Source organism: Equus quagga, chromosome 8, assembly GCF_021613505.1.
Source record: "Equus quagga isolate Etosha38 chromosome 8, UCLA_HA_Equagga_1.0, whole genome shotgun sequence".
NCBI lineage: Eukaryota > Metazoa > Chordata > Mammalia > Perissodactyla > Equidae > Equus > Equus quagga.
In genome coordinates this window covers 32,205,297-32,229,316 of record NC_060274.1, presented here as the reverse complement: position 1 = coordinate 32,229,316, position 24,020 = coordinate 32,205,297, and the positions used below count along the sequence as shown (strand labels likewise).

General features: G+C 40.7%; 1 protein-coding gene and 3 long non-coding RNA genes across 4 annotated transcripts in view; 1 reads left to right on the top strand and 3 right to left on the bottom strand.

Annotated features, from left to right (window-relative positions):
• NAMPT (nicotinamide phosphoribosyltransferase) overlaps positions 1-5,811 on the top strand; it is a 33,556-nt gene extending 27,745 nt beyond the window's left edge. The window contains exons 9-11 of the mRNA XM_046669982.1: positions 1,462-1,602; positions 2,782-2,916; positions 5,108-5,811. Of these exons, the coding sequence (XP_046525938.1) occupies positions 1,462-1,602; positions 2,782-2,916; positions 5,108-5,218 (387 nt within the window). The 3' untranslated portion in view covers positions 5,219-5,811. The remainder of the gene's footprint in view (positions 1-1,461; positions 1,603-2,781; positions 2,917-5,107) is intronic.
• Positions 4,057-16,736, bottom strand: LOC124243900 (uncharacterized). The gene is made up of 3 exons (XR_006889803.1): positions 15,795-16,736; positions 8,199-8,288; positions 4,057-4,819 (listed from the first exon to the last, which is right to left on the bottom strand). It is a non-coding gene; the product is annotated as an uncharacterized LOC124243900 (long non-coding RNA).
• Positions 5,399-8,192, bottom strand: LOC124243899 (uncharacterized). The gene is made up of 2 exons (XR_006889802.1): positions 6,576-8,192; positions 5,399-6,542 (listed from the first exon to the last, which is right to left on the bottom strand). It is a non-coding gene; the product is annotated as an uncharacterized LOC124243899 (long non-coding RNA).
• A 1,433-nt stretch (positions 16,737-18,169) lies between the features above and the next one.
• Positions 18,170-24,020, bottom strand: part of LOC124243901 (uncharacterized) — a 51,592-nt gene continuing 45,741 nt past the window's right edge. Inside the window, exon 6 of the long non-coding RNA XR_006889804.1 lies at positions 18,170-18,494. This is a non-coding gene — a long non-coding RNA (uncharacterized LOC124243901). The remainder of the gene's footprint in view (positions 18,495-24,020) is intronic.

Below are 24,020 nucleotides of genomic sequence, written 5' to 3'. Positions count from 1 at the left end.
GAACACGCCTTAATTTCATAAAGTTGTTGTTGTTTTAGTTATACTTTGTTCACAGTTATTTCAATGAAAAATAAATCTGAATTCAGGGCCCTTGGGTACTTCTGGGTTCAGGTATAATAAAGACATGAGACTGGGTTTGTGTACAGCCTAAGGAATCACTTTTAAATAAATTGTATATGTTTCCATCTTGATTCCTCTGGTTTAAAAAAAAAACAACAACAGGTACACATATAGCAGGAGAATTAGAAGGTTGGAATTTTAAAAGAAAGTTGAATTTCTAAATGTGGGTTTGTTAAAAGGTGAGTCCTTGGAGTTGATGTATTTTTATCTTGCAATATTGAAAATAAGGAATAGATAAAAAGTCAGTTTGAGACTCTCAGTATTTGAGGGGAATATGGTGAATTTGTATTAATATTTCACATAAAACTATTAAACTTGCTTATGATTTTCTAATCATTTCTGAAAGTCCTGTTTGGATAAAATAGAACTAGACTTTCCAGTTACTTCCTTTTGACTGTTCTCATGAAAGTAAAGGAGTGGTTACTAGATTTCACTGCCACCTTCTATCGTAAAAGTGATTGAATATGTCGAATGAGATGTCAGATACTGCATAAAGAAGTCCCACGTAGGAGAAATGCAAATGACATTGATAATAATGTAGCTTAATAAATTAATATAACTTTTAAAATGTGTCCCTTGAAAGAACTCTTTTAGCTGCCAGAACTGTATGTTCATACAGGTCTCTCTAGCTGGCTTAGTAGATGATCATTCTCCCAAAGATGGTCCAGTGGTAAATCTTAACACCCATCTGTTCAGAATTTTGATTATGGTGCTGAAGCACCAGCCAGAGTAATTGACTCTGCGGTGTCTCAACTGTTACGTAGAAGAGAATATTTTATATTGTCTTTCCGCCAGTGTCCATTAATTTTTAAGTGCCCCAGTATGTGTGACGTGCACTCTGACGCGATAACGTGTGGAGGTTTCTTGGTGATGGTTAGAGTCATTCTCTCTAGTCAGGTGATTTGGGGCAAGGGTCTCGGCCGCCTTGCTTGTGCTCCTGGGATCCGGGCGATAAAAGCTCCAGAGGCAGATGGGAGAAGCTGACTCGAGTAACCTCAAATATTTATCGCCAGTTGTTCTCACTCCCTCTCATTCCCTTCACTCCCCCAGCCCTAGCCACGGTGATGACAGCACCGCCACAAATTCAGGAACTTTGAGTGAAATGCCCTCCTCCCACACTTCTCTCTCAGGCTGCCCGTTTTGGGGTGTGTGGGTCTTTGAAAGGAGAAAGCGTGGACTGTAACTTTGCGTAGGCCTTATTCTTCCCGCATTATTTACTGTCTTATAAAACAGCTCTGGGTGGCTTAGTGTTTATCACTGTGGCCCAAGGAAAACTGCCTCCTTCTTCCAGAATACTTAGTTTCTGTTTATTTATTTGTTTTTTATTTTTTAATCTTCTAGATTGTAGAAGGCATGAAGCAAAAAAAATGGAGTATTGAAAATATTTCCTTCGGTTCTGGTGGAGCTTTGCTACAGAAATTAACAAGAGATCTCTTGAATTGTTCCTTCAAGTGTAGTTATGTTGTAACCAATGGCCTTGGGGTACGTCCTTCCACTTTCACTCGTGTATTGGTACCTTCTTTATGTATCTAGGTAGAATGCAGTTGCTGAATGCAATAGTCAAAGGGTAATGTGGTCCTGAAGTATTAATAGTTGTCAGGTACCGCTGGCCTTGACTTAGAAACAAGGAAAGAAGAGAGACATTGGGTAATAAATAACATGACTTAGGAGAAAAAGGGAGACTTGGAAAAAGGAGAGAAAATAGATTACTTAAGAGAGAATGCAGGTCAGACGTTTCCCACTGATTCAGTATGTACCTTTGAATCAAAACCTTGACACAGCCATCATGTATTAAAGATAAACAAGTATGTAGATTGGTCAGAACAGTGCCTGAGGAAGGTGGAGTGTGAAGTCGGAGTTGTGATACCAGAATCACGTTCTAGTAGCCTCGGAGCAGGGGAACCCAGCTGCAAGGCCGCTGACCAGCAGTCCCCCAGCTCGTTACAGCCTTTGAGAGTGTGTGGCTCAACGTCTGTGGGGGTGGGGACACTAAGCTTGTCAGAGCGCCTGCGTGGGTTCCCTGCTTTGCCTTGCGCCGTCCTTCTGTGGCCAGTGCTGGGACTGACCCCTCTGTCGCTCCTTTCATAGCCGCCACTAGCCGCTTCTAGGACGTTTCGTCTCCTGCCTTTCTGACCCTGAAACAGACGTTCTGCTCTCTTCAGGTGCTCCAGGTCTTTTTTGCTCCTGACAGTAACAAGATAATGAGTAAAAAGTAGCAAAAGGAAAAGGCTACGAAGTAGGAAAGCCTTTACCTTAGTCATATCCTGGTTTCCTTGCCACAGATTATATAATAGAGTTAGCGTGGCTTTTTTCCCAATAGTATGCCTGTGCTATACTTAGATCAGTTGAGGGACAATTCGTAGTGTAGAAGGAGACACCCCAAGGGTCACGTTTTAACCTCAGAGGCTTACCACAGTGCAGTATTTGACATTCTGCACTGATAAGGATAGGCAAGATTTGGATTTTGTTCAAATCTTTTTTTGTAAGAGGACTCTGTCCTCCAAAATAGACTAGAGTGATGTTTCTAAAAGCTCCATGTGGTTGGTTTAGTTATACCTATAAAGTGCCTTAAAATGTCTAAATTGTGTATATACTTTCTTTTCTAAATGGGAGTGAACATTCTGGTGATGATTCTTCTAACTTTCTTTATTTGGATTCCAGATTAATGTCTTTAAGGACCCAGTTGCTGATCCCAACAAAAGGTCCAAAAAAGGCCGATTATCTTTACATAGGACACCAGCAGGGAATTTTGTTACACTTGAGGAAGGAAAAGGAGACCTTGAGGAATATGGGCATGTATGTATCTATGCTGATTGGTTTTGTCGTTGGTTTTTTTTTAATGTAGTAGGTTGGCTCTCCAAATTAAGAAGGGAAGGTTTTGTGTTGTATTTTATTTTAAAATTATTTTCAGAACAATGTTTTTCTTGGAGGATAAAGTAGTTTTACTGTAAAATGTACAGTTCCTAACCTAGCCTACCAAAATAAGATGAAGAGTAAGAAGTGGGTGGATCAGAAATATGAGACCTGTATGCACGTTGCGTGAAATAATCTTATAACATTCAAAAAAAGGTACAGGTTTGTCCACGTGGACCAGCAGGGGAGTGCCTGATGAGGTTTGATCTTCCTCTCACTGCCAAATAGTAGTGAACCGTTTCTGAAGAGGCGTAGTTAAAATCCTTAAAGGATGCTGTTCTTAGACTTCCCATTGCTATTTGTGTTACAGGACAGCTTTGGTAATTTTAATAGATGAGAAGGGCTATCCAAATTCTAAAATGTTATTAAAGATAATTCCATTTTTTAAAAACTTAATAGAATTCAGTTCAGATGGTTTTCTTGAGTCTTGTTTGAGTCTCACAACTCTTTGGGCTATTGAAAAAAGCAAATTGTGTTCTCTTAGTGGTGTAAGATATGGAAGTGACGTGACTTGATTCAGATTATAAAGCTAATAAATGGCGACACCTAGACTTAGCCGAGTCTTCTGATTCCAGTCAGCCAAACTGGAAACGTCACGGCGCAGTCCGCACGGTCTACCAGCAGGGACGCGTTCCGAGACACAGCGTGAGGCAGTTTGATCGTTTTGCAAACCTCATAGAGTGTACTTGCACGAACTTCGATGATGTAGCCTGCTACACGCCTAGGCCACGTGGTACTCATCTTGTGCGGCCGCTGTCGTGTATGCGGTTCGTCACTGACCAAAACGCTGTGTGGTGCGTGACTGTCCGCTCAAGTAGCCCGTGCGAGCTAACGGTCTCTAACGTGCGAAAGCACATTTATATTCGTGAACATAAAAGTTATAACATTTCTGCTTTTTAAGCCACTGGATTGAAAAAAACCACATATTTTTAGAGGGAAGTTACTTGTGAATACTCATATCCTCAGAGGATAGTTTACACTAAACATAAACATGCTAGTTTATTAGATTCTTTATACCATATCAAATGTTGTAATTTGCTTTTATTGTCTTAAGATTCTAAGCCAGAATTAATGAAATAACGTTTTTCTCTTTAACAAAAATATGTAAGTTCCTAAACAGAGTGTTAGATCCCTTTACATAGCCTGTTGTGCAGTTCTTGGATCTTCTAGCTACCAAGTCTTGGCTGAGTTAGTTTATCCCAGGTAGACTAACGTCACTTTAGACATGGTCAGAACTGTGACTTTAAAAAGGCATCAATTCTAAGAGTTCGTGAACGTAACAAGAGGAACCACCATTCCTTGACAGATTATATTTAACTTGATGAAAGAAAATGCTATAGCTGGAGCAGTGTGATTTGAAACTACACAGTGACAAAAAAAGTAATGTCGTATGCACCTCAGTCTTCAGACTAGATGGAAAACTTAGGCTCAGTGGATCACTGATGTGCATTTGTTGAAGAAGCAGATCGGAAAGAGAATTCAGTCCTAATTCTCTTCATTTATCTTTGTTCTCCTTCCGTGGATCAAACGGATTGCGCATGTCGGTGACTTTTGGAATATACAGAGTCTTGAAATCAATAATTATTTTTGTTTCTGTTTTGGGTTTTTTTTTTGTTTTTTAGGCGCTTTGTTTAGTTGTTTAAACCCAAAACTCAGTGACTAGCAAATTCGTTGAATTCCAGGTTGATAAGTTACTCGGTGTCGAGTGTGTGGCAGGCTCCTTCTGCGCTGTCGGTCCTGCCGACAGCGACAGCCACAGTTCTGCCAGGCTGCCAGCGTCTTCCACCTGAAAAAAAGAGATGGGTCAACTGGGTGTTTTTGTTTTTCCTTTAAGGAAGAATGTCATATTTAAATCGTTCCTGTTCATAAAAATTAAATATTTCTACACAGCCATTTTAGATAGTGCCTTGCTCTCTGCCTGCTCCAGCTGCCATTCTCTGTGTATAAAATCATAATTTGAACCCATCAACATGTCTGTTTGACTAGTCAGTCTAATTCATCAAAGCATTATTTAAGTATTTTGCTTACTAGTCTAATATAATCATTAAATTTTAGTATTGTTGTATTTGTGCAGGATCTTCTCCATACTGTCTTCAAGAATGGGAAGGTGACAAAAAGCTATTCATTTGATGAAGTGAGAAAAAATGCAAAGCTGAATATCGAACTGGAAGCAGCACCCCATTAGGCTTTGTTTTATGACTGGGTGCGTGTGTGTGTCTGCGTGCGTGTGTGTGTTACATGCATACACGCACGTATACACCTGTGTGTGAGTATGTAATGCATAATGTTTATTGTACAGATGTGTGGCGGTTTGTGTTTTATGATACATTACAGCCAAATTATTTGTTGGTTTATGGACATACTGCCCTTTCACTTTTTTCTTTTTTTCCAGTGTTTAGGTGATCTCAAATTAGGAAATGCACTTAACCGTCTAAAGGATTAATGCTAAAGGAAGCTTTTTAGGGCCCTTTGCCAATAGATAGTAATTCAATCTGGTATTGATCTTTTCACAAATAACAGAACCGAGAAACTTTTATATATAACTGAAGATCACATAAAACAGATTTGCATAAAATTATCATGATTGCTTTATGTTTATATTTAACTTGTATTTTTGTACAAACAAGATTGTGTAAGATATATTTAAAGTTTCAGTGATTTAACAGTCTTTCCAACTTTTCATGATTTTTATGAGCACAGACTTTCAAGAAAATACTTGAAAATAAATTACATTGCCTTTTGTCCATTAATCAGCAAATAAAACATGGCCTTAACAAAGTTGTTTGTGTTATTGTACAATCTGAAAATTATGTCGGACATACCTTATACAATTACTAACCTCACTGCCCCTTGTAGAATATGTATTAATCATTCTACATTAAAGAAAATCATGGTTCTCACTGGAATGTCCAGGCACGGCACAGTGCTTATACACGTGCGTCATTGCATTGTGCCCGTGAAATGCCAAATTGGAAAGGCTTGTACTGCAGTTTTATATGTCAGATATTGCCTGTGGCTCTAAGCTGCACCTCAAGATTTTAAGGAGATAATGTTTTTAGAGAGAATTTCTGCTTCCACTGTAGAATATATACATAAATGTAAAATATTGACAAAAGTGGAAGCAGTGTATTTTAAAGTAATCACACCTCTGAATTTATTTTTCATATTCTATAGTTATATGACTTAAATGAATTACTGGAATAGGTAGTGTACTTATTTTAAATGTTTTGATTCTGTTATATTTTTCATTAAGTTTTTTAAAAATTAAATTGGATATTAAATCGTATGGACATCATTTATTAATTTTGAACTGAATCCCTCAATAAATAACACCCAAGCAAGTTCTTAAACGAAGAATCGATTATCCCCAGTGGGAAAGCATAATGACTTGAAGTTGAATAGAAGAATCTTAACCAAAAACAGAAAGTTGGCTAGCTCCAAAGGGTTTTAATGTTCAGATGTTCTAGAGTGATGAGCTGCTGGAGTCGGAGTCAGTCAGCGCACTTGAGCTGCTGGAGTCGGAGTCAGTCAGCGCACTTGACTAGATCAGTTTGGTTTTTTTTAAGATGATTCTTTTATATTTAGGTCAGTTCTCCTAAGCAGGGGTTGGTCAGCTATGGCCCACAGGCCAAATTCAGACTGTTGTTTTTTTTTTTGTAAATACATATTTTCTGTGGCTGCTTTTTCATGACAACAGCAGAAATTGAGTAATTGTGGTAGTGACCCTGTGGTCCACAGAGCCTGAAATGTTTATTCTGTGGTCCCTTTACAGAACAAGTTTGTCGACCTCTGTTCTAAGAAAAGGAGCGTGCCTTGAATTTTAAGAGAAATGTTGATTTCCAGGGAAGGGAGGAGGCTAAGTTGATGCGGAATTTGTCTCTTTCGTCCTTTCTTTTCTCATTTAAGAATCTGATACTGGAAGACTGATTTAGAAAAGCTTTAACAACATGATAGTAAATGTGAAATTTTAAAAAGTGAAAAGCCATAATTTATCTGTCCTAAACAGTTACATGAAAAAGTATTTTATCAGTAGAATAATTAATTAGAGGTGAGTTATCTTTAACATCTTTTATAAGCATCATTAAAAATAATAGGTTTTTGCAAATCATTCTAAACACTTGTTTAATGAGAACAGTAAGCAATATTCACTTTTATTAAGAGTTTTCGTCATGTAATCCCTGGTGAAAAATAATTTTAAGATGATTTTTTTTTTTAAATGTGTCTAAGCATAGATTAGTGGCATTAAGAACACACCTTCACCAAATGTGCTTACAGGGCTTATAGAGAATTAAAACTATATTTATTACCAGTGACAACTTTGATAACCAGCTATAATTTTGATTTTGTTTAAACATTGGAATTATACTACAGACAATATTCTTTCTGTACTGTGAATTTCAGCAGTTTCAGAATATCTGGTGTTTTATTTTAAAACTCAGTGAATGCTAAAATTTGTATCTGGCTGTAGATTGAGGAGGTGGAGTGATGACTTCTCTTAGCTCTTAGTCACTTGGAGCTGATTAGTCCTGAGTTCCCATCGCTAAGCACCTAGTATCTGGCCATTCCATTCTCATAGGGAATGGTTAACATAGGTATCAAGTAGAACTCTGCCGTGTGTCACCTTAAGTCAGCCTAACTCCTCCAGACAAAAGCAAATGGCATGTATGGGTTTGCTTAAGTCATTAGATCTGCAGTTGACATCAGATTAATCTCCCTCGATTCCTAATTATCATGAAGTATTTGTATTTTAAATAGGAGATAGGAGTTCTGTGTTGACTCTTTATTTGTACTCTACACTTAAAGTAAAATGGTTTTAAGGATTATCCCTTATTTCCTTTCTTGAAATAAATTGTTATGGAAAACATTTTATAGTGAAATCCATCTCAGAAAACTAGAAAGAGAAAAATAGCAAGGTATTTATTGTTATGTTTGCCATAATTAGAATTCACTTAAACACTTAAGCAAGTATTTTATAGCTTTACATTCCTTTTTAACCCATTCAGTGGAGAATATCAGCTTTTCTCCCAAGTTGTATGTTAAATCAATTCTACCATGTATTCAACTTCAAAGATGAACATGTAATAAACATGGAAATAAAGTTTAGCTCTATTAGTGAAATGTTAAATTTGACTGTGTGCTTCAAATAATGGCATTTCCAGACTTACCTGTTTTAGGTCCTCCAGTCAAAGAATGAGAGGAGGAGAGGCGCGAAGGGTGCCTTCTGTTCTCTGCCTCGTGCAGCTCTGTGGATGGCGCTGCCTCCCAGGAGAACACCGGAGGGAGCCCAGATTTGGGGGGAGAGAGCATAGGTCCTCCATTAAGATTTGAGATGCCTTTGAGACATTGGAATGTGGATTGTAGGTAGTTGGATATACAGCTTTGGGGACAGAAGGGTCTCGAGGGATGAGTTTGATGTAGAGATACATGGTCATCGGAGACACAGGAGAGGATGCTGCTCTGGGGAGAGCGCAGAATATGGCCTGGCAAACACAGGCCGGGGCCAAATCCACCCGCCGTCTGTTTTTATAAATAAAGTCTTATTGGAACACAGCCACACCCGTTAGTTCACTTACTGTCTAGGCTGCTTTCCTGCTACAGTGGCAGACTTGAGTAGTGGCAACAGAGACCTTATGGCCTGCAAAGCCTAAAATAATTTACTATCTGGCCCTTTAAAGAAAAAAAGTGCTGATCTGTGCTATAGACTATGAAAAAAAGAGGACTTAGGGGAAATCCATGGGAATTCTCAAAAGGTGAGTGGCAGAAGAGGAGCAGGCAGAGGAGGCCGACAGCGGTAGTAAAGAGATGAAACCCAGGAAGAGCAAAGTCAGGAAAGTCAGAGGGAGGGGCTGCTCTGCACAACTGTTAACTGCTGCCGAGAGAGGGAGCAGAGTGAGGACTTGGAAGCATCTGTTGGATTTAACCTCCTGAGATAATTGATGGCATAGAGACTTTCCATTCCAGGTAGTAGAGGAGGCAGACGTCAGAAAGAAGCTCCCTTACACAACTCTGAATTGGATGTGAAAGGAGGAGAGAATGAGGCAGTAGTGTCTCTGAAAAGGACCTGGGAAAGAGGGAGAAGTTGAAGATAAGAGAGGCAAAAGGGATCAGCGATGGCGGTGAGGTCCAAAGAATGGAGGAGGATGGGGTCCAAACCACTGGTGGGCGCGTTGGCTTTTAGATGGGAGGGGCTGCTTCAAGTCTAGCAGAAAGGACAAGAGGGTAGGTGCCTGTGCAGACTGGTTTTCTCTGAAGTCAGACCAGAGGGGATTGGAGTTTTGCAAAAGAGGGTTTTAAAATAATTATGGTGGAGAATAAAGTGGCCAGAGGTGTCGTAGGACTATAGGAGGACCCAACTATTAGACGGCCAGGAACTCACAGTGAAAATTGGCCTTGTGATTTTTTCGTTCCCCTCCCTAGAAGCACCTGATGCCTGGGTACAGATGCAGAGAAAATGGAGATACTTGGGGGTTTGCCAGGTAAGTTTGATAGAACAAAAGGATGATAACTGGGTAATGGTTGAAATAATGGTCCTGCGGTATCTAAACTGGATGAGTATGGACATGAGTGCTACACAAAGCATTGTGAAGATAGTAAGAGAGCCCAGTGCACAGTCCAGTGACAGCTCTGGTCTGTTGGGAGTTGTTGAACAAGCAGGTTTGGAAGGACAAGAAATGCTCGTCGGAGACCAGGATCTCAGAAGCAAGTTCACAGTGTAGGATGATCCAAGATGTGACCTTGAAGTGGCCAAATGAAGTAAAGAAGATCACTGAAGACAAAACACCATCGAGAAACTTGAGAGGACGAGTGGGTTGGACGAGTGGCCGTTCATGTCGTCCAGGAAGGTGGCAGAAGTTGTACTGGAGAGGAAAGCTAAATCAGGTGCCAAAGTACTCAGTGAATGAGGGAGGGGACCAGGAGGCAGCAGGAGCGCAGTGAGGAGGTGGGTGGGCCTCAAAGGGAGCACAGTGGAAACCACTGGCCTTGGCAAGTCTGCGCGGGAGGAACTCAGCATGTGTGGACATGCACCAATAGATTATGCTCTGTGTTGCCAAGGGTTTGATGGCCTTGCCCAGGTGCTCGAGAAAGATTTGTTGACTTAGTGAATGGATGAGGGGAAGGAATAATCTAGGTCAAAACTTCCTTGGTTTTACTAGCTTGCTACAAACACCCCTTTCGTGTACAGAGGCCCGGGTTCAAGCCTTTAAATACATTTTTGAGTTTTTGTTTTGTTTGAACATTTTAAGACTTAGATTTTGTCTCTTTTTTAAAGAGACCAGCCAAAGCACTCTACAGCCAATTAAAATCAGTCATTCTTCATGTGTTCAGGCTCTTCTCACCTCATTTTAAACTATCACTTTATTTTATTCAAAAGTTTCTCTAATTGTTATCTGTTCCCCAGAGACAACTCTATCTTCGTTTTGTTCACAATTCTTCATTCCATTAAATCTAATTTATTAAAATATTTATTTAGGTTATTCCAGCAAAGAAAAATACATTCTTGAAAGGAATTTTAAAAGCATTAGAATTATCAACTTCACCAAAATTTTTTGAACTAACATGGAAATGGGTCCTTGCTAATTAGGAGTTGTGCCTGCATGCTGTCCCGTGGGCACATGGTATGCAGGACCTGTCGTGCCCTGATGGGGACGTACACGAGGGACCTGTGCTTTCACCCCTTCTCAGGGCTCATGCTGCCCTCCTGGTGAGTAGTGTAAGCTGACAGTTGACTTTTCTACCAGTTTATAGCATAATCTCTGCAGAAAAATACAATTTTGGTTTATGTTGATTTATGTTCATCCCAGAGAAAAGAAGCATCATTCTTTGTTTGGCAACAAAATTCAGTTAAAAATAACAGTCATCTTGGGGCCAGCCGCAATGGGGCCTAGTGGTTAAGTTCAGTGTGCTCCGCTTTGGTGGCCTGGATTCAGTTCCCAGGCATCGACCTACACCACTCTTAGCAGTCGTGCTGTGCTGGTGGCCCACATGCTAAAAAATAGAGCAAGATTAGCACAGATGTTAGTTCGGGGTGAATCTTCCTCAGCAAAAAAAAAAAAAAAAAAAAAGTACAGTTATCCTGACCTGCTGTATTATTTTTTTACTTAATTCTGTAATTAGCTACTGAGGTGTTACTTCTTTGACTTAAACTAGGTAAGACATTCTGTAGTTTTTATTCAGATGGATTTAGCTATTCTTCATGTGAGCTCTCCTGATGAATTGGCTACAAGTTTTACGAGAAGAGTTCTACCAGATTTATGAGGCTGGGAAAAGCAACTCTTATCTTCAGCCTCTCCCTTTCTCTTCCTCCTCAGCCAGTAAACAAACATGTTCCTGTGTCTGCCGTCCTTTAAAAAGAAAGTAACTCCTTTGATAACTCCAGCTCTAGCCTCTCTCCTTCAGTTCGTATCCAGACTTCTCAAGCTGTGTACGCTTCCTCTCCATTTACTGCTTAGTTTCCTGTTCGTCTTCTGGCTGGTTCTCATCCCTCATTAAACATCAGTGACCTCTCCATTTCCAAATGACTGTTTAGTCGTCATTTCACTGGAGGATCTCTCCTGTCCTTGCCACTGCTGAGAATTCATTCCTTGACACTGCTTCTTTGGCTTCTGTATTGAAACATCTTGGGTCCCTTCTCTCTGGAGCTCTTCTTGACACGATTAGATTTGAAATGTGGGCATGTCCCATTTATCTACATCTCTCTTGGGTGGTCTCACCATCACCTGTCTACTAAAGCTTCTGTGCGTGTATGTCTCTAGCGCAAACCTCTGAATTGTACTACCTGTCTATGATGCATTTCCACCGGATCCTACTCAAATGTGACAAGTCCAAACTTACCATATTCCTCCTGATTCTCTACCTCATTTGGGGGTTCAACCCCCCCACCCAAGTGAGCCTTCTGTCTCTGTTACCCCACACATGTAATCAATCACACAGTCCTGTTATTTACCCGCTAAATAATGTTATAATCTGTCTTCTCTCCAACTCCCATTTCAGGCTCACCAATGTCTTCCTAAAACAATACAAAAAATATCGAAGTAAGTTTTCTGCCCTCAGCCCCCTCTCCCTCCCACTCTGCTACCAGAGTATTCTAACAAAATCTAATAGTTCAGTCCCCAAGCTCCCTTTAGCCTAGAGGATAATGCTCAGAGTCCAGCTTAACCCACAAAACCCTCCTTGACGTGGCCCAGGCTACAGATAGCCTCAGGGCTTGCCCTTCATTTTCTGCACCAGCATCTTGACTTGCTCCGCCTTACACACACACTCACACAAACGCATACACACCTTACACCGTTTGCTCCACTTCTCTGCCTTTGCCTGTGCTGACTCCAGCCAGGAACGCCTTCCTTTGGCTAATGCGCTGTAGGGGATTAAGTGATAATGCCTCCAGAAGGCATTCACAGACCCTCCTTGCCACACCCAGCCCACCGTCAGGCCTCTGTAGGTGTTGAGTGTGTTTCTAAAACAGCGCTCACCATCCGGGGGCTGTGTCCTATACGCAACAGCACAGCGTGGTGTTTATTCATCTCCATCTGCGTCAGACGTGGTAGACATTCAAATGTTTGTTGAGTCAGTGTCATGATAAACACTTTTTTACAGTGTTTTGGGACCCTCTGTGATACTAATATCCTGAACATTTAAGTAAGTGTTTAAAAAAAAGTGGACCATTTTACTAAGTTTTTTTTAATCCTCTTTATACCTTAGTTTTCCATCTTAAAAAAGTTACCCATCTTTAAAAAAAACACACAGGAAAATGTTCCACCTTTTAAAAAAAAGATGGAAATTTTTCAAAGCATGTTCACAGATTACTGTCTTTTTAAAAAATTCTTACAGTAAATTCATGAAGGTGTTTCATCAAAATATAGATTAGAAAACGAAAGTATAAAAAGGATAAGTTATTTGCCTAAGATTTGCTTGTATGTAGTTCAGTAGTTCATGAATTTCCTTGGTTCTGAGAATTTGCTAAAAGCTGTGGACCGTCTTCTCAGGAAAGTTCTCGTTTGCCAATAAAACAGTGTGCGTGTAACTTAGGGAGGTTGCCCCGCAGACTCGAACGCCGAACGCCGGGGAACTGCAGGGCGGAGACCGCTCAGGGTGCTCCGCACGTGCCCTTCCCGCTCCGTCGGGACTCCTCGTGGTGCTCTTGGAAAAGGGGAAACTTCATCACCTTAAGTTGTTTGTGGAACAAGGCAAAATAAATATAATTTTAATTCAACTCTCAAGGCGTTCTACAGACTTCACTGCTGGAAATTCCAGAATTGGTGGCTATTTTAAATGCCTTTTCTACAGATGGAGAAACAGAAGCTTAGGAAGTAAAATTAAGAAACCTGACCATGTGATACAGGAAGATAAAAAAGAAAATCCAGGAATCTTCTGTGCAAACCAGCAACACCAAACTTGACAAAAGCCCTCTCTGTATTCTTTTTCCAGAAATCTAAGCAGGCCAGGTAATTCTGACCACCCTCCCACTGAAAACAACAAAACTTAATGGGTAACTGGTTGGTTGGTTGGTTTTAAACTATTGAACTAACAGGACAGGAAGAAATTGCTGGGTCAAAATCCAAGTGAAAATGGGCCCCTGGAAAGAGAACAAGGCGCTGAAGGTGCTTTTGTCCTGGGGCATTTACCAAACCTGAGGACCACGGGCTTCAGTCTTTAGGGCCTGACAGGACGTGGTGAACAGAAATCAAAGACCCTTCGGCTATAAAGTGGGTCCCCCAGAGTTGTCCTTCAGGAGGAGGATGCGCCAGGAGTAACCCAGCCCCATACCACCAGGGCACTGCAAGAAAAGTTGCTTTAGCGCTAGGCAGACCAAGGTAGGAAAACTCTCTAAGAAGGTGGCATTGCAAGCCAGCCCTTGCCCCTGCTTGCAGTGCCAATTCACACCCATGTTACAAAAACCTCCAGCTGTACGTTCAGATCAACCGGGACTGGCAGAGCTCCCTAATGCTGACAGCGCACGTCCTTTCTGAAAGGATACCCTTTGTCCTGAGCCTTGGAATTCCCCAGACTTTCCTAAGGAGTATAAACAACTCGCAACGTCACTTACCACGCGAGGAAACAAGACACCAGGAATGAGCGGCAGAGAAGGGATCCATAAAAGGTTCAGGTACTGAACTTATGAGACATTATAAAGTAACTATGCTTAATGTGTTTTTTAAAGATAAAACGGCTTGCAGATATCTGCAGGGAGTCAAATTTTTTAAATGACCTAACATTTGAAAAAGGCATTAATAGAATCTGGAAATAAAGAGTATGGAAACTGCGATTAACAATCAGCATGGAAGGAACCAAAGGGAGGATAGGTCAGGAGGAGTTATTCAGAATGTGGCACAAAACAGACAAAATCAAAAGGAGTTAAGCAACACAGAAGAGTGGAAGGGCCTAACGTAGGTCTAATCAGAGCTATAGAAGAAGAGGAAAGAGAAAAAAGGGGTAGAGGCTATATTTCAAGAGATAGGGCTCAGGACTTACCTGAACTGATAAGCGACAATCAAAAGATTAAAGAAGCTCAAAGATCTCAATCAAGATAAATTTTAAAAATCCCCCTCAGACACATTATAGTGAAACTACGAATCAACAATAGCAAAGTGTTAAAAGCAGCCAGAGAAAAATGGGTTGCATTCCAAGGAAAGAGATTGACAGCCGAGCTCGACAGTGGAAGCCAGAAGACAGTGCAACATCCTAAAAGGACAACGTCCTCAAAGGAAATCACTGCCAACATCCCACTAAAAATATTTTTCAAGAATGAGGATAAATTAAAGACGTTTTCAGATCACCAAACACTGAAAGTTTGCCACTAGCATCCCTTCACTAAAGGAAAGCCTAAGAGATGAAGGAATGAAGAGCAATCAAGTGGTAAGTGTGTGTGGGCAAACTGAGCGAACTGACTGTGTGAAACAACGATGATGATGGCTTATGGCTTTAAACTGGCAGTATTTAAAATCTACATGTAGAGCGTAAGTCAAGAGCAAGGTAAATGGAATTGCAAGTGTTCCAAGGCACCTGAATTGTCAGGAGGAGCTTAAACCTATTGAGCCATTTTAGACTTTGGTAATTGTGTATGTTGAACTCAGAGGAATAGGAACAAGGTGTGTTACTTTCAACCTAATGGGAAAAGGTTAAAATTTTTCCAAAGAAGGCCAAAAATGGGAGAAAATGAAACAAGAGGACAAATAGCTAAAAAAAAAAATAAGATGAACGATACCTACGCTACATACATAACATATATATGAATATCACATACATATCTCCTATGTACGCACACAAAATCAATTAAAAGAATGTTTTTTAATCCAACTATTTGCTGCTTACATAAGACCTGTCTAATATATAAGATGCCAATAGGTTGAAAATATTTTTAAAATTAACAATTTACTGAAAATAATTGCTGCTATTTTCCGTTAAATCAGATGACTCTGCCCGGGGTTTCTGAACCAAGCTGGCTGAAACAACACGTTGCGTCACTGGGCTCCAGACGGGTGCCAGCACAGTGTGGCGCTCGCCAGGAACACAGCATTCCAGCCCTGTGCTCATAGCCTTGTTGACCAAGCCTTTGGGGTCATATGTGCCTCTCTGTCTCCCCTCAGATTAGGGTGCTGCCCAGGAAGCCACACTTAGGAATGGCAGAGGACACTTCCGTGCGGGAAAAGAGGCATTCCGAGAAACAGAGCCTGCTGTTCATTCTTGTTCTCAACCCTCTAGCTTCCGATGTGCATGTTTTCCCGCCCGTTCTCTGTATCTTTGGTGGGGTTTCGGTGCCTTACCCTCTGTCTCAGCAGGTGGAGAAGGAGAGGATAGGATGAGAATTACCCACGGGCCTCTGCTGAACCACTTGCCATGACTCCCGAACACCTGGCACTTGCCAGGCTGTGACAGCGGAAAGGGCCTGTGTAGTCTGGGTAAACTGCCAGAGAATCCTTGAACCCCATCACCTCAGGCTGAGAGTCCTGCTCTGTATAAACCACTGCCCAAATATTGATGCAAGACTGTGTCCAAGTGCTTTATAAACCACATCGCCTCCACTCTTGCCCTCGTCAGCAGTGTGCTCCCTTCTGCTTGGAGAACAACGCACAGCGAGAGATGGCCAAGAAGGGTTCTGTGAGGTCCGTACAACGTGTCCTCACCCCAGCCTGCCCGAGGAAGGAAAGGTCACTGTGTTTTTCCTACAAGGAGCGAAGAGGAGAATGACTCAGCTCTGGGAAAAGGACACATTTCATATCATTTCCAGGCTCTGCAAATCTATTAGCATGTCAAAAGGTCCTTTCCTTTCCTCTTCACATATGATAACCTGGAAAAATAAACCTCTAAGGAGGCTCCTAGCAACAATTCTCTGTACAGAAGGCTTCTAGGTGAATGCTTTCCTGCGGTATCTCTGTTCTCTACAAGGGGCAAGCGCTACTGTTATTATCAGGAAATGACAGCAAGCATTTTGGGTAAATGGAGATACAAGTGCTGCCTCCTAAGTCAAAACAGTGGGGGGGCCCAGGACTCCTCCAGAAAGGAGTTTCCAACTGCTGGCGGTGAGTGTGGAGAGCTTTCTGCTGTTGAGGGCCACTGGCCCACTGGAAACTCAGGACCATGTAACTAAAGGCTACTTAATTTAGCATTGTGTGTGAGTATGTGTATACGTATGTATGTATACACATGTACACGTGTGTATATATACACAGTATATACACACTATATATACACACAATATATACACACATGTGTATACACATATATACACAAATATACACACTATATATACACACTATATATATACAGACAATATATAACATATATATACATATATACACAAATATACACACTATATATATATATACACACATATAAATAAATACAGAGAGAGAAATACCTCATTCTTCCCTCAGCTAGTTTTGAAACTAGGAATAGAGAAAAAAATAATCAAAATATGTGCCACAAATAATTAAAAAGCTATTTCAATCCCATATTGTGCCCAGGGATATTTTAAATCTTGATGGGCAAAAAATATAACTCATTGGATAAAACGATTTCTTTGGCAGGTCCTTATGCTTCCACCCCTAGTGATCATGCGCGGTGAGGGCAGGAACAATGCCCGACCTTTTCAGCTGCACGTTCCTAAGGCCGAAGCCAGGGCCAGGCCGTGGTGGACTCCAACAGCTACACGCTGGGGGAATGAAGCCTGGTCATCCTACACCTCTCACTTCTGCCTCGCGCCACCCCCCACTGTCGCGCCACAGCTCTTTCTCCACCTGTCTCTCCTGCTTCATAACCCCCAGGACCTCGTGACCTGGAACCAAATGCTGGTGACTTTTAAGGCAAAACATGATCAGTGGGACCTGGTCAACCATTGAAGTAGCCCTCATTCCTCTGCAGCTTGGGGGGAATTCCAGGCTCGCACGGCCATCTGCTTCACCCAGAAAAGGTCAAATCAGGTCATTCCCCAACAGACCCCCAAAACTACTACAAGTGGCATGAAGCTCTCCTCACGAGTTCACTGTTCAGAGGCCTCAACTCCCAGGGGAGTCAGACCCCTCAACAAAACCTCTGATCCTCCACACCATGATTTTTCCTTGTTACTTTTTGACCACAACTTTCAGTAAGAAACATTTCACATTGCAACCCTGTCAGACACATGTATGTACGTTACTGAAACCCTTCCTTTGCACAGTGTACTCTGATATGGCCGCATCCATTCTGCTTAGTTCTGTTCTACTCTATTCTTTTTTCTTTTTTTGCTGAGGAAGATTTGCCCTGAGCTAACATCTGCTGCCAATCTTCCTCTTTTTTTGCTGAGGAAGATCAGCCCTGAGCTAACATCTGTGCCAGTCTTCCTCTACCTTGTATGTGGGACGCCTCCACAGCATGGCTGAAGTCCACACCCAGGATCTGAACCCACAAACCCAGGCTGCTGAAGTGGAGCACACAGAAGTTCAGCCATTTGGCCACAGGCCAGCCCCTACTCCACTCTTTTTTTTCATGCTGCTTCTAACCCACAAAATTGATTTCTTTTTTTGAGGAAGGTTATCCCTGAGCTAACATCTGCTGCCAATCCTCCTCTTTTTGCTGAGGAAGACTGGCCCTGAGCGGACATCCATGCCCATCTTCCTCTACTTTTTATATGTGGGACGCCTGCCACAGCATGGCTTGACAAGCAGTGTGTAGGTCTGCACCCAGGATCCAAACCGTCAAACCCCATGCTGCCAAAGTGGAACGTGCCAACTTAACTGCTGTGCCACCAGGCCGGCCCCACAAAATTGATTTCTTGAGCCACTGACGGTCATGACCTGCAGTTGAAACACACTGACCTAAACTGACCCCTGTACAGCATCACCGCCCCGGTCTTGTAATCACAAGATCATAGGTCTCCAGGAAGCCCCGGGTCAAGCAGGCTCCTAAGCCAAATTTAGGGGCTCCAACTATAACGAGACAAGCTTCAGGAATGTGGTGATGAGCTGGCTTGCTCACTGTGCCGTTTCCTATGTAAAGAAAGATAGAACAGAAGGGAAAGAAATTAGCAATTTTACTTGCCAACTGTGTGCTAGGCATGCTAGGTACTTTGCATGAATGGCTTTCCTTCACTCCTTCAACAACTCTCTATGGTAGGCACCATCCCCACTTTAGAGGTGAGAAAACTGTTGGGCACAGATGGAAAGTAACATGCCTAAGGCCACACAGCTAGAAAAGAACAAAGAGATGGCCAGCCTGTGTGAGCCCACAGGCCACCATGCTCATCTTCCTGACTATACTGCATCAGCCACAGGAAGGGTCCTTCCCTCTGACCCTTCTCCCTTGTGTCTGTCCACATGCGGCATCTTACTCCACATCTGGCCTTATATCACCTCCTCCAGGAAGGCCCGTCCAAGAAGCCACTGTTTATCAGCCTCTAGATATACGACTGGTACTTTATTTTTCCACGAGGTTCTGCAGCGTTTGGTCATTGTGTGTGCAGTATGTGCACAGTCAAGTGTGTACGAGTGTGTGCAAATGTGTGTCTATTGCTCTTCTGCTGCCGAGATCACACGTGGGCTTTCAGTAAGCAGGCACTTGCAGTTCTTGGAGCTGCACGCCAGGCTCTGTAATTCTCTTTTCTGGCGCCTCGTCTGACCCAGCTGCTTGAGAATGAACTAGCTAGAGCCTTGCCAGCTATTTTTAGTTCCTTCCAACGCTGACCTAGGCTGTTCGCTGAGGAGGCGGCAGGAGCTGAGAAGGGCTACGTCAGCCTCATCAAAACAACTTCTTAGGCAGCTCACTGCCTGCAGCTTGGGGACAAGGGCTGAAAATAAGAAATCATACGTGCAGAGCTTTCCAAGTGGGGAAAATAAAGAGCAGACAACCCAGACTGCCCACCAGCAATCCAGAAAGCCACCTTAGCCAGCTGAGGCCGTGGGGGAAAAGGGAGTAAAGAACATAGAGACGGCAGGTAAGGGCACCCCAAAAAATCTCTCAGCCAACCAACCCCTAAGAGCAAAACAATGAAAAGACCCGGAGCTTGGCTCCCCTCCCTGCCCTCCTCCATGAGCTTTCCTCAAAGGTTTTCCGGTATACATGGTACCGTGGGAAACCGGGAGCAGCTCGCCCAGGCCCTACACTTAGAGAAGCATTCCGCACTCACACCCTGGTAAGGAGGACTCAGCCTCATAGATACAAGGCAAATTCCTTTGGTTGGAACATGTCCTTCTTCAGACTGGAATACTCAAAGCCATCTAACTGCCCAGGTGTCAATTTAGTGTATATCCTGATCATTGGATCACTTTTAAACACTTTTCTACATCCATTGGTTTAAAGATATGTAGAGAGAGTGTAGATACATAGAGATAGATGAAATATATATGTGAATACGTGGAATATCCAGAAAGATGTATGGAGATTATACTCAACACTTTCACTCTGAGATCCACATTAGGGATGACAATTAGTACTTTAGAGAAAATCTGTCTTTCAGTTCTTCTATTTTGGTGAATTCACAAACATTTGCTCAAAGGAGCTCTGGCCAAATAGAACAAATCAGACCTTTTTGAATCTATTGAACCAGTATTTTTGTCTTAATTTAATAGAGTAAAAGTACCTAGTTTCTCAGCTTTCCTCTCTTTTTCAGAGAAATATGAGAAAAATATTGATGTTTTACAGTACAGCCAATGGTTCCTTTTTTGTTTTCTCAGCTTATCCCAGATCTGAAGATTGATATGCCTGTGTCAGAGCCAGCTTCTTTTCAAGAGGTTTTGACGTTTAAATAACCCATCTATCTATGAACACATTTCTTCATAAGAGGTAGTAGTGTCCATTCCAAACCAATTTTTAGCATTATCAATGAGCTGATTCTTATGATAAAATATCAAATGTGAGAAGGAATTCATTTTCACCCCATTCTAAATGAAACTCAAAATTCATTGTTTATAGTATATTTCTTCATACCTAAAAATAACTAATATTTAATATCCTCAAATATCTAGTCAGTGTGCTAATTTCCTCAATTGTCTCATAGTTCTTAAAAATCTATTGGAAGCACACATGGAATATTCTCCAGTACAGATCACATGTTGGGCCACAAAACAAGTCTTAATAAATTTAAGAAGACTGAAATCATTATCAAGCATCTTTTCCAACCACAATGATATGAAACTAGAAATCATTTACAAGAAGAAAAGTGGAAAACTCACAACTGTGTGGAGATTAAACAGTACCTACTGAGCAACCACTGGGTCAAAGAAGAAATCAAAAAATATCTTGAAAAAAATGAAAATGGAAATACAACATAGCAAAACTTATAGGATGCAGCAAAAGCAGTAAGAGGGAAGTTCATAGAGATAAATACCTACATTAAGAAACAAGAAGGATCTAAAATAAGCAACCTAACTTTATATCTGAAGGAACTAGAAAAGAACAAACTAAGTCCAAAGTCAGTAGAAGGAAGGAAATAAAATTACAGTGGACATAAATGAAATAAAGGCTAAAAACACAATAGAAAAGCCATCAATGAAACTAAAAGCTGGTTTTTTGAAAAGATAAACAAAATAGACACACCTTTAGCTAGACTCACCAAGAAAAGAGAGGACTCAAATAAATAAAATCAGAAATGAAGGAGGTATTACAACTGATACCATAGAAATAGAAAGGATCATAAGAGACAGTATGAACAATTACACACTAACAAATTGGACAACCTAGAAGAAACAGTTAAACTCCTAGAAACATACAACCTACTAAGACTGAATCATGAAGAAATAGAAAATCCAAATAGACCAATTACTAGTAAGGAGATGGAATCAGTAATCAAAAACCTCACAACAAACAAATCCAGGACCAGATGGCTTCACTGGTGAATTTTGCCAAACATATAAGGAAGAATTGTTATCAGTCCGTCTCAAGCTCTTCCAAAAACCAGAAGAGGAAGGAGTACTTCTAAACTCATTTTATGAGGCCAGCACTACCTGATACCAAAACCAGACAAAGACACTACAAGAAACAAAAAGTACCGCCAATATCCCTGATGAACATAGATGCAAAAATTGTTCAACAAGATATTAGCAAACCAAATTCAACAATACGTTGAAAGGATCATACATCATGATCAAGTGGGATTTATTCCAGGAATGCAGAGAAAATTCAACATCCACAAATCAATCAATGTGACACACCACCTTGACAAAAGGAAGGGTAAAATTATATGATCATCTCAATAGACGCAGAAGAAGCATTGACAACACCATTTCATGATTAAAAACTCTCAACAAACTGAGTATAGAGGAAACATACCTTAACATAATAAAGGCCATATATGACAAGCCCACAGCTAACATAATATTCATGAGAAAAAACTGAAAGCTTTTCCTCTAAGATAAGGAGCAAAACAAGGATGCCCGCTCTCACCACTTTTACTCAACATAGTACTGGCAGTCCCAGCCAGAGAAATTAGGAAAGAAAAGGCATGCAAACTGGAAAGGAAGACGTAAAACTGTCGTTATTTACACTTGACATGATACTATATATAGAAAACCCTAAAGATCCCACCAAAAAACTGTTAGAACTAACAAACGAATTCAGGAAATTTCAGGATACAAAATCAATACACAAAAGTTGGCTGCATTTCTATTCACTAACAACGATCTACAAAAAAAAGAAATTAAGAAAACAATCTCATTTACAATAACATCAAAACAAAATCCTTAGGAATAAATTTAACCAAGGAGGTGAAATAACTGTATACTGAGAAACATAAGAAACTGGTGCAAGAAATTGAAGATGACGCAAATAAATGGAAAGATACTCCGTGCTCATGAATGGAAGAATCAATATTGTTAAAACGTCCATACTACCCCCAAGCAGCCTACAGATTCAATGCAATCCCTATCAAAATTTCAATGGCATTTTCCACAGAAATAGAGCAAACAATACTAAAATTTGTATAGAATCACAAAAGACTCTGAACGGCCAAAGCAGTCTTGAGAAAAAAGAACAAAGCTGGAGGCATCACACTTCCTGATTTCAAACTATATTATAAAGCTATAGTAATCAGGACGGGATGCTGTTGGCATAAAAACAGATATATAGATCAACGGACCAGAATAGAAAGCCCAGATATAAACCCATGCATATATGGTCAATTAATTTATGACAAAGGAGCCAAGAACACTCAGTGGGGAAAGGATAGTATCTTCAATAAGTGATACTGGCAAAACAGTACAGACACATGAAAAAGAATGAAATTGGATCACTATCTTATGCCATCCACAAAAATCAACTCAAAATGGATTAAAGGCTTAAACATAAGACCTGGAACTATAAAACTCCTAGAAGAAAATACAACCTCCTTGGCATTAGTCTTAGCAATGGTTTTTTGGATTTGACACCAAAAGCAAAGGCAACAAGCAAAAAGATAACAGAAGGAAAAATAGGTGGGACCACATCAAACTAAAAAGCTTCTGCACAGCAAAAGAAACCATCAATAAAATGAAAAGGCAACCCACAGAATGGGAGAAAATATTTATAAATCATGTACATGATAAGGGGTTAACATCCAAAATATATAAAGAACTCATACAACTCAACAGAAAAAAAAATCTGATTAAAAAATGGAGAGAGGAACTGAATAGATATTTTTCCCAAGAAGACATACAAATGGCCAACAGGTACATGAAAAGATGCTCACTAGCACTAACCATCAGGGAAATGCAAGTCAAAACCACACTGAGCTATGACCCCACACTTGTTAGAATGGCCATCACCAAAAAGACAAGAGATAAGTGTTGGCGAGGATGTGGAAAAAAGGGAACCCTGGTGCACTGTTGGTGGGAATGGAAGTTGGTGTAGCCACTATAGAAAACAGTATGGAGGTCCCACAAAAAATTAAAAACAGAACTACCATGTGATCCAGATTCCACTTCAGTATTTATCCAAAGAAAATGAAATCACTATCTCAAAAAGATATATGCACCCCCATGTTCATTGCAGTATCATTTACAACAGTCAAGACATGGAAACAACCTAAATACCCTTCTATCGATGAATGGCTAAAGCAAATGTGGTATGTATACATGATGGAATATTATACAGCCATAAAAAGAAAATCCTGCCATTTGAGACAACACGGATGGACTTTGAGGGTATTATGCTAAGTGAAATAACTCAGAGAAGACAAAAATGGTGTTATATCACTTACATGTGTAATCTTAAAAAAAAGCAAACACATTCATACATACAGAGAATAGACTGTTAGTTGTCAGAGATAGGAAGTGGGGAGTGAGTGAAGGTAATCAAAATGTACAAACTTCCAGTTATAAGGTAAATGACAATGTACAGCATGACGACTATTGTTAACAATGCTGCATTGTATGTTTGAAAGTTGCTAACAGAGTAAATCTTAATGGTTCTATGGAAAACAGTTTGGAGATTCCTCAAAAAATTCAGAATAGAACTACCATACGATCCAGCTATTCCACTGCTGGGTATCTATCCAAAGAACTTGAAAATACAAATGTGTAAAGATACATGCACCCCTATGTCCA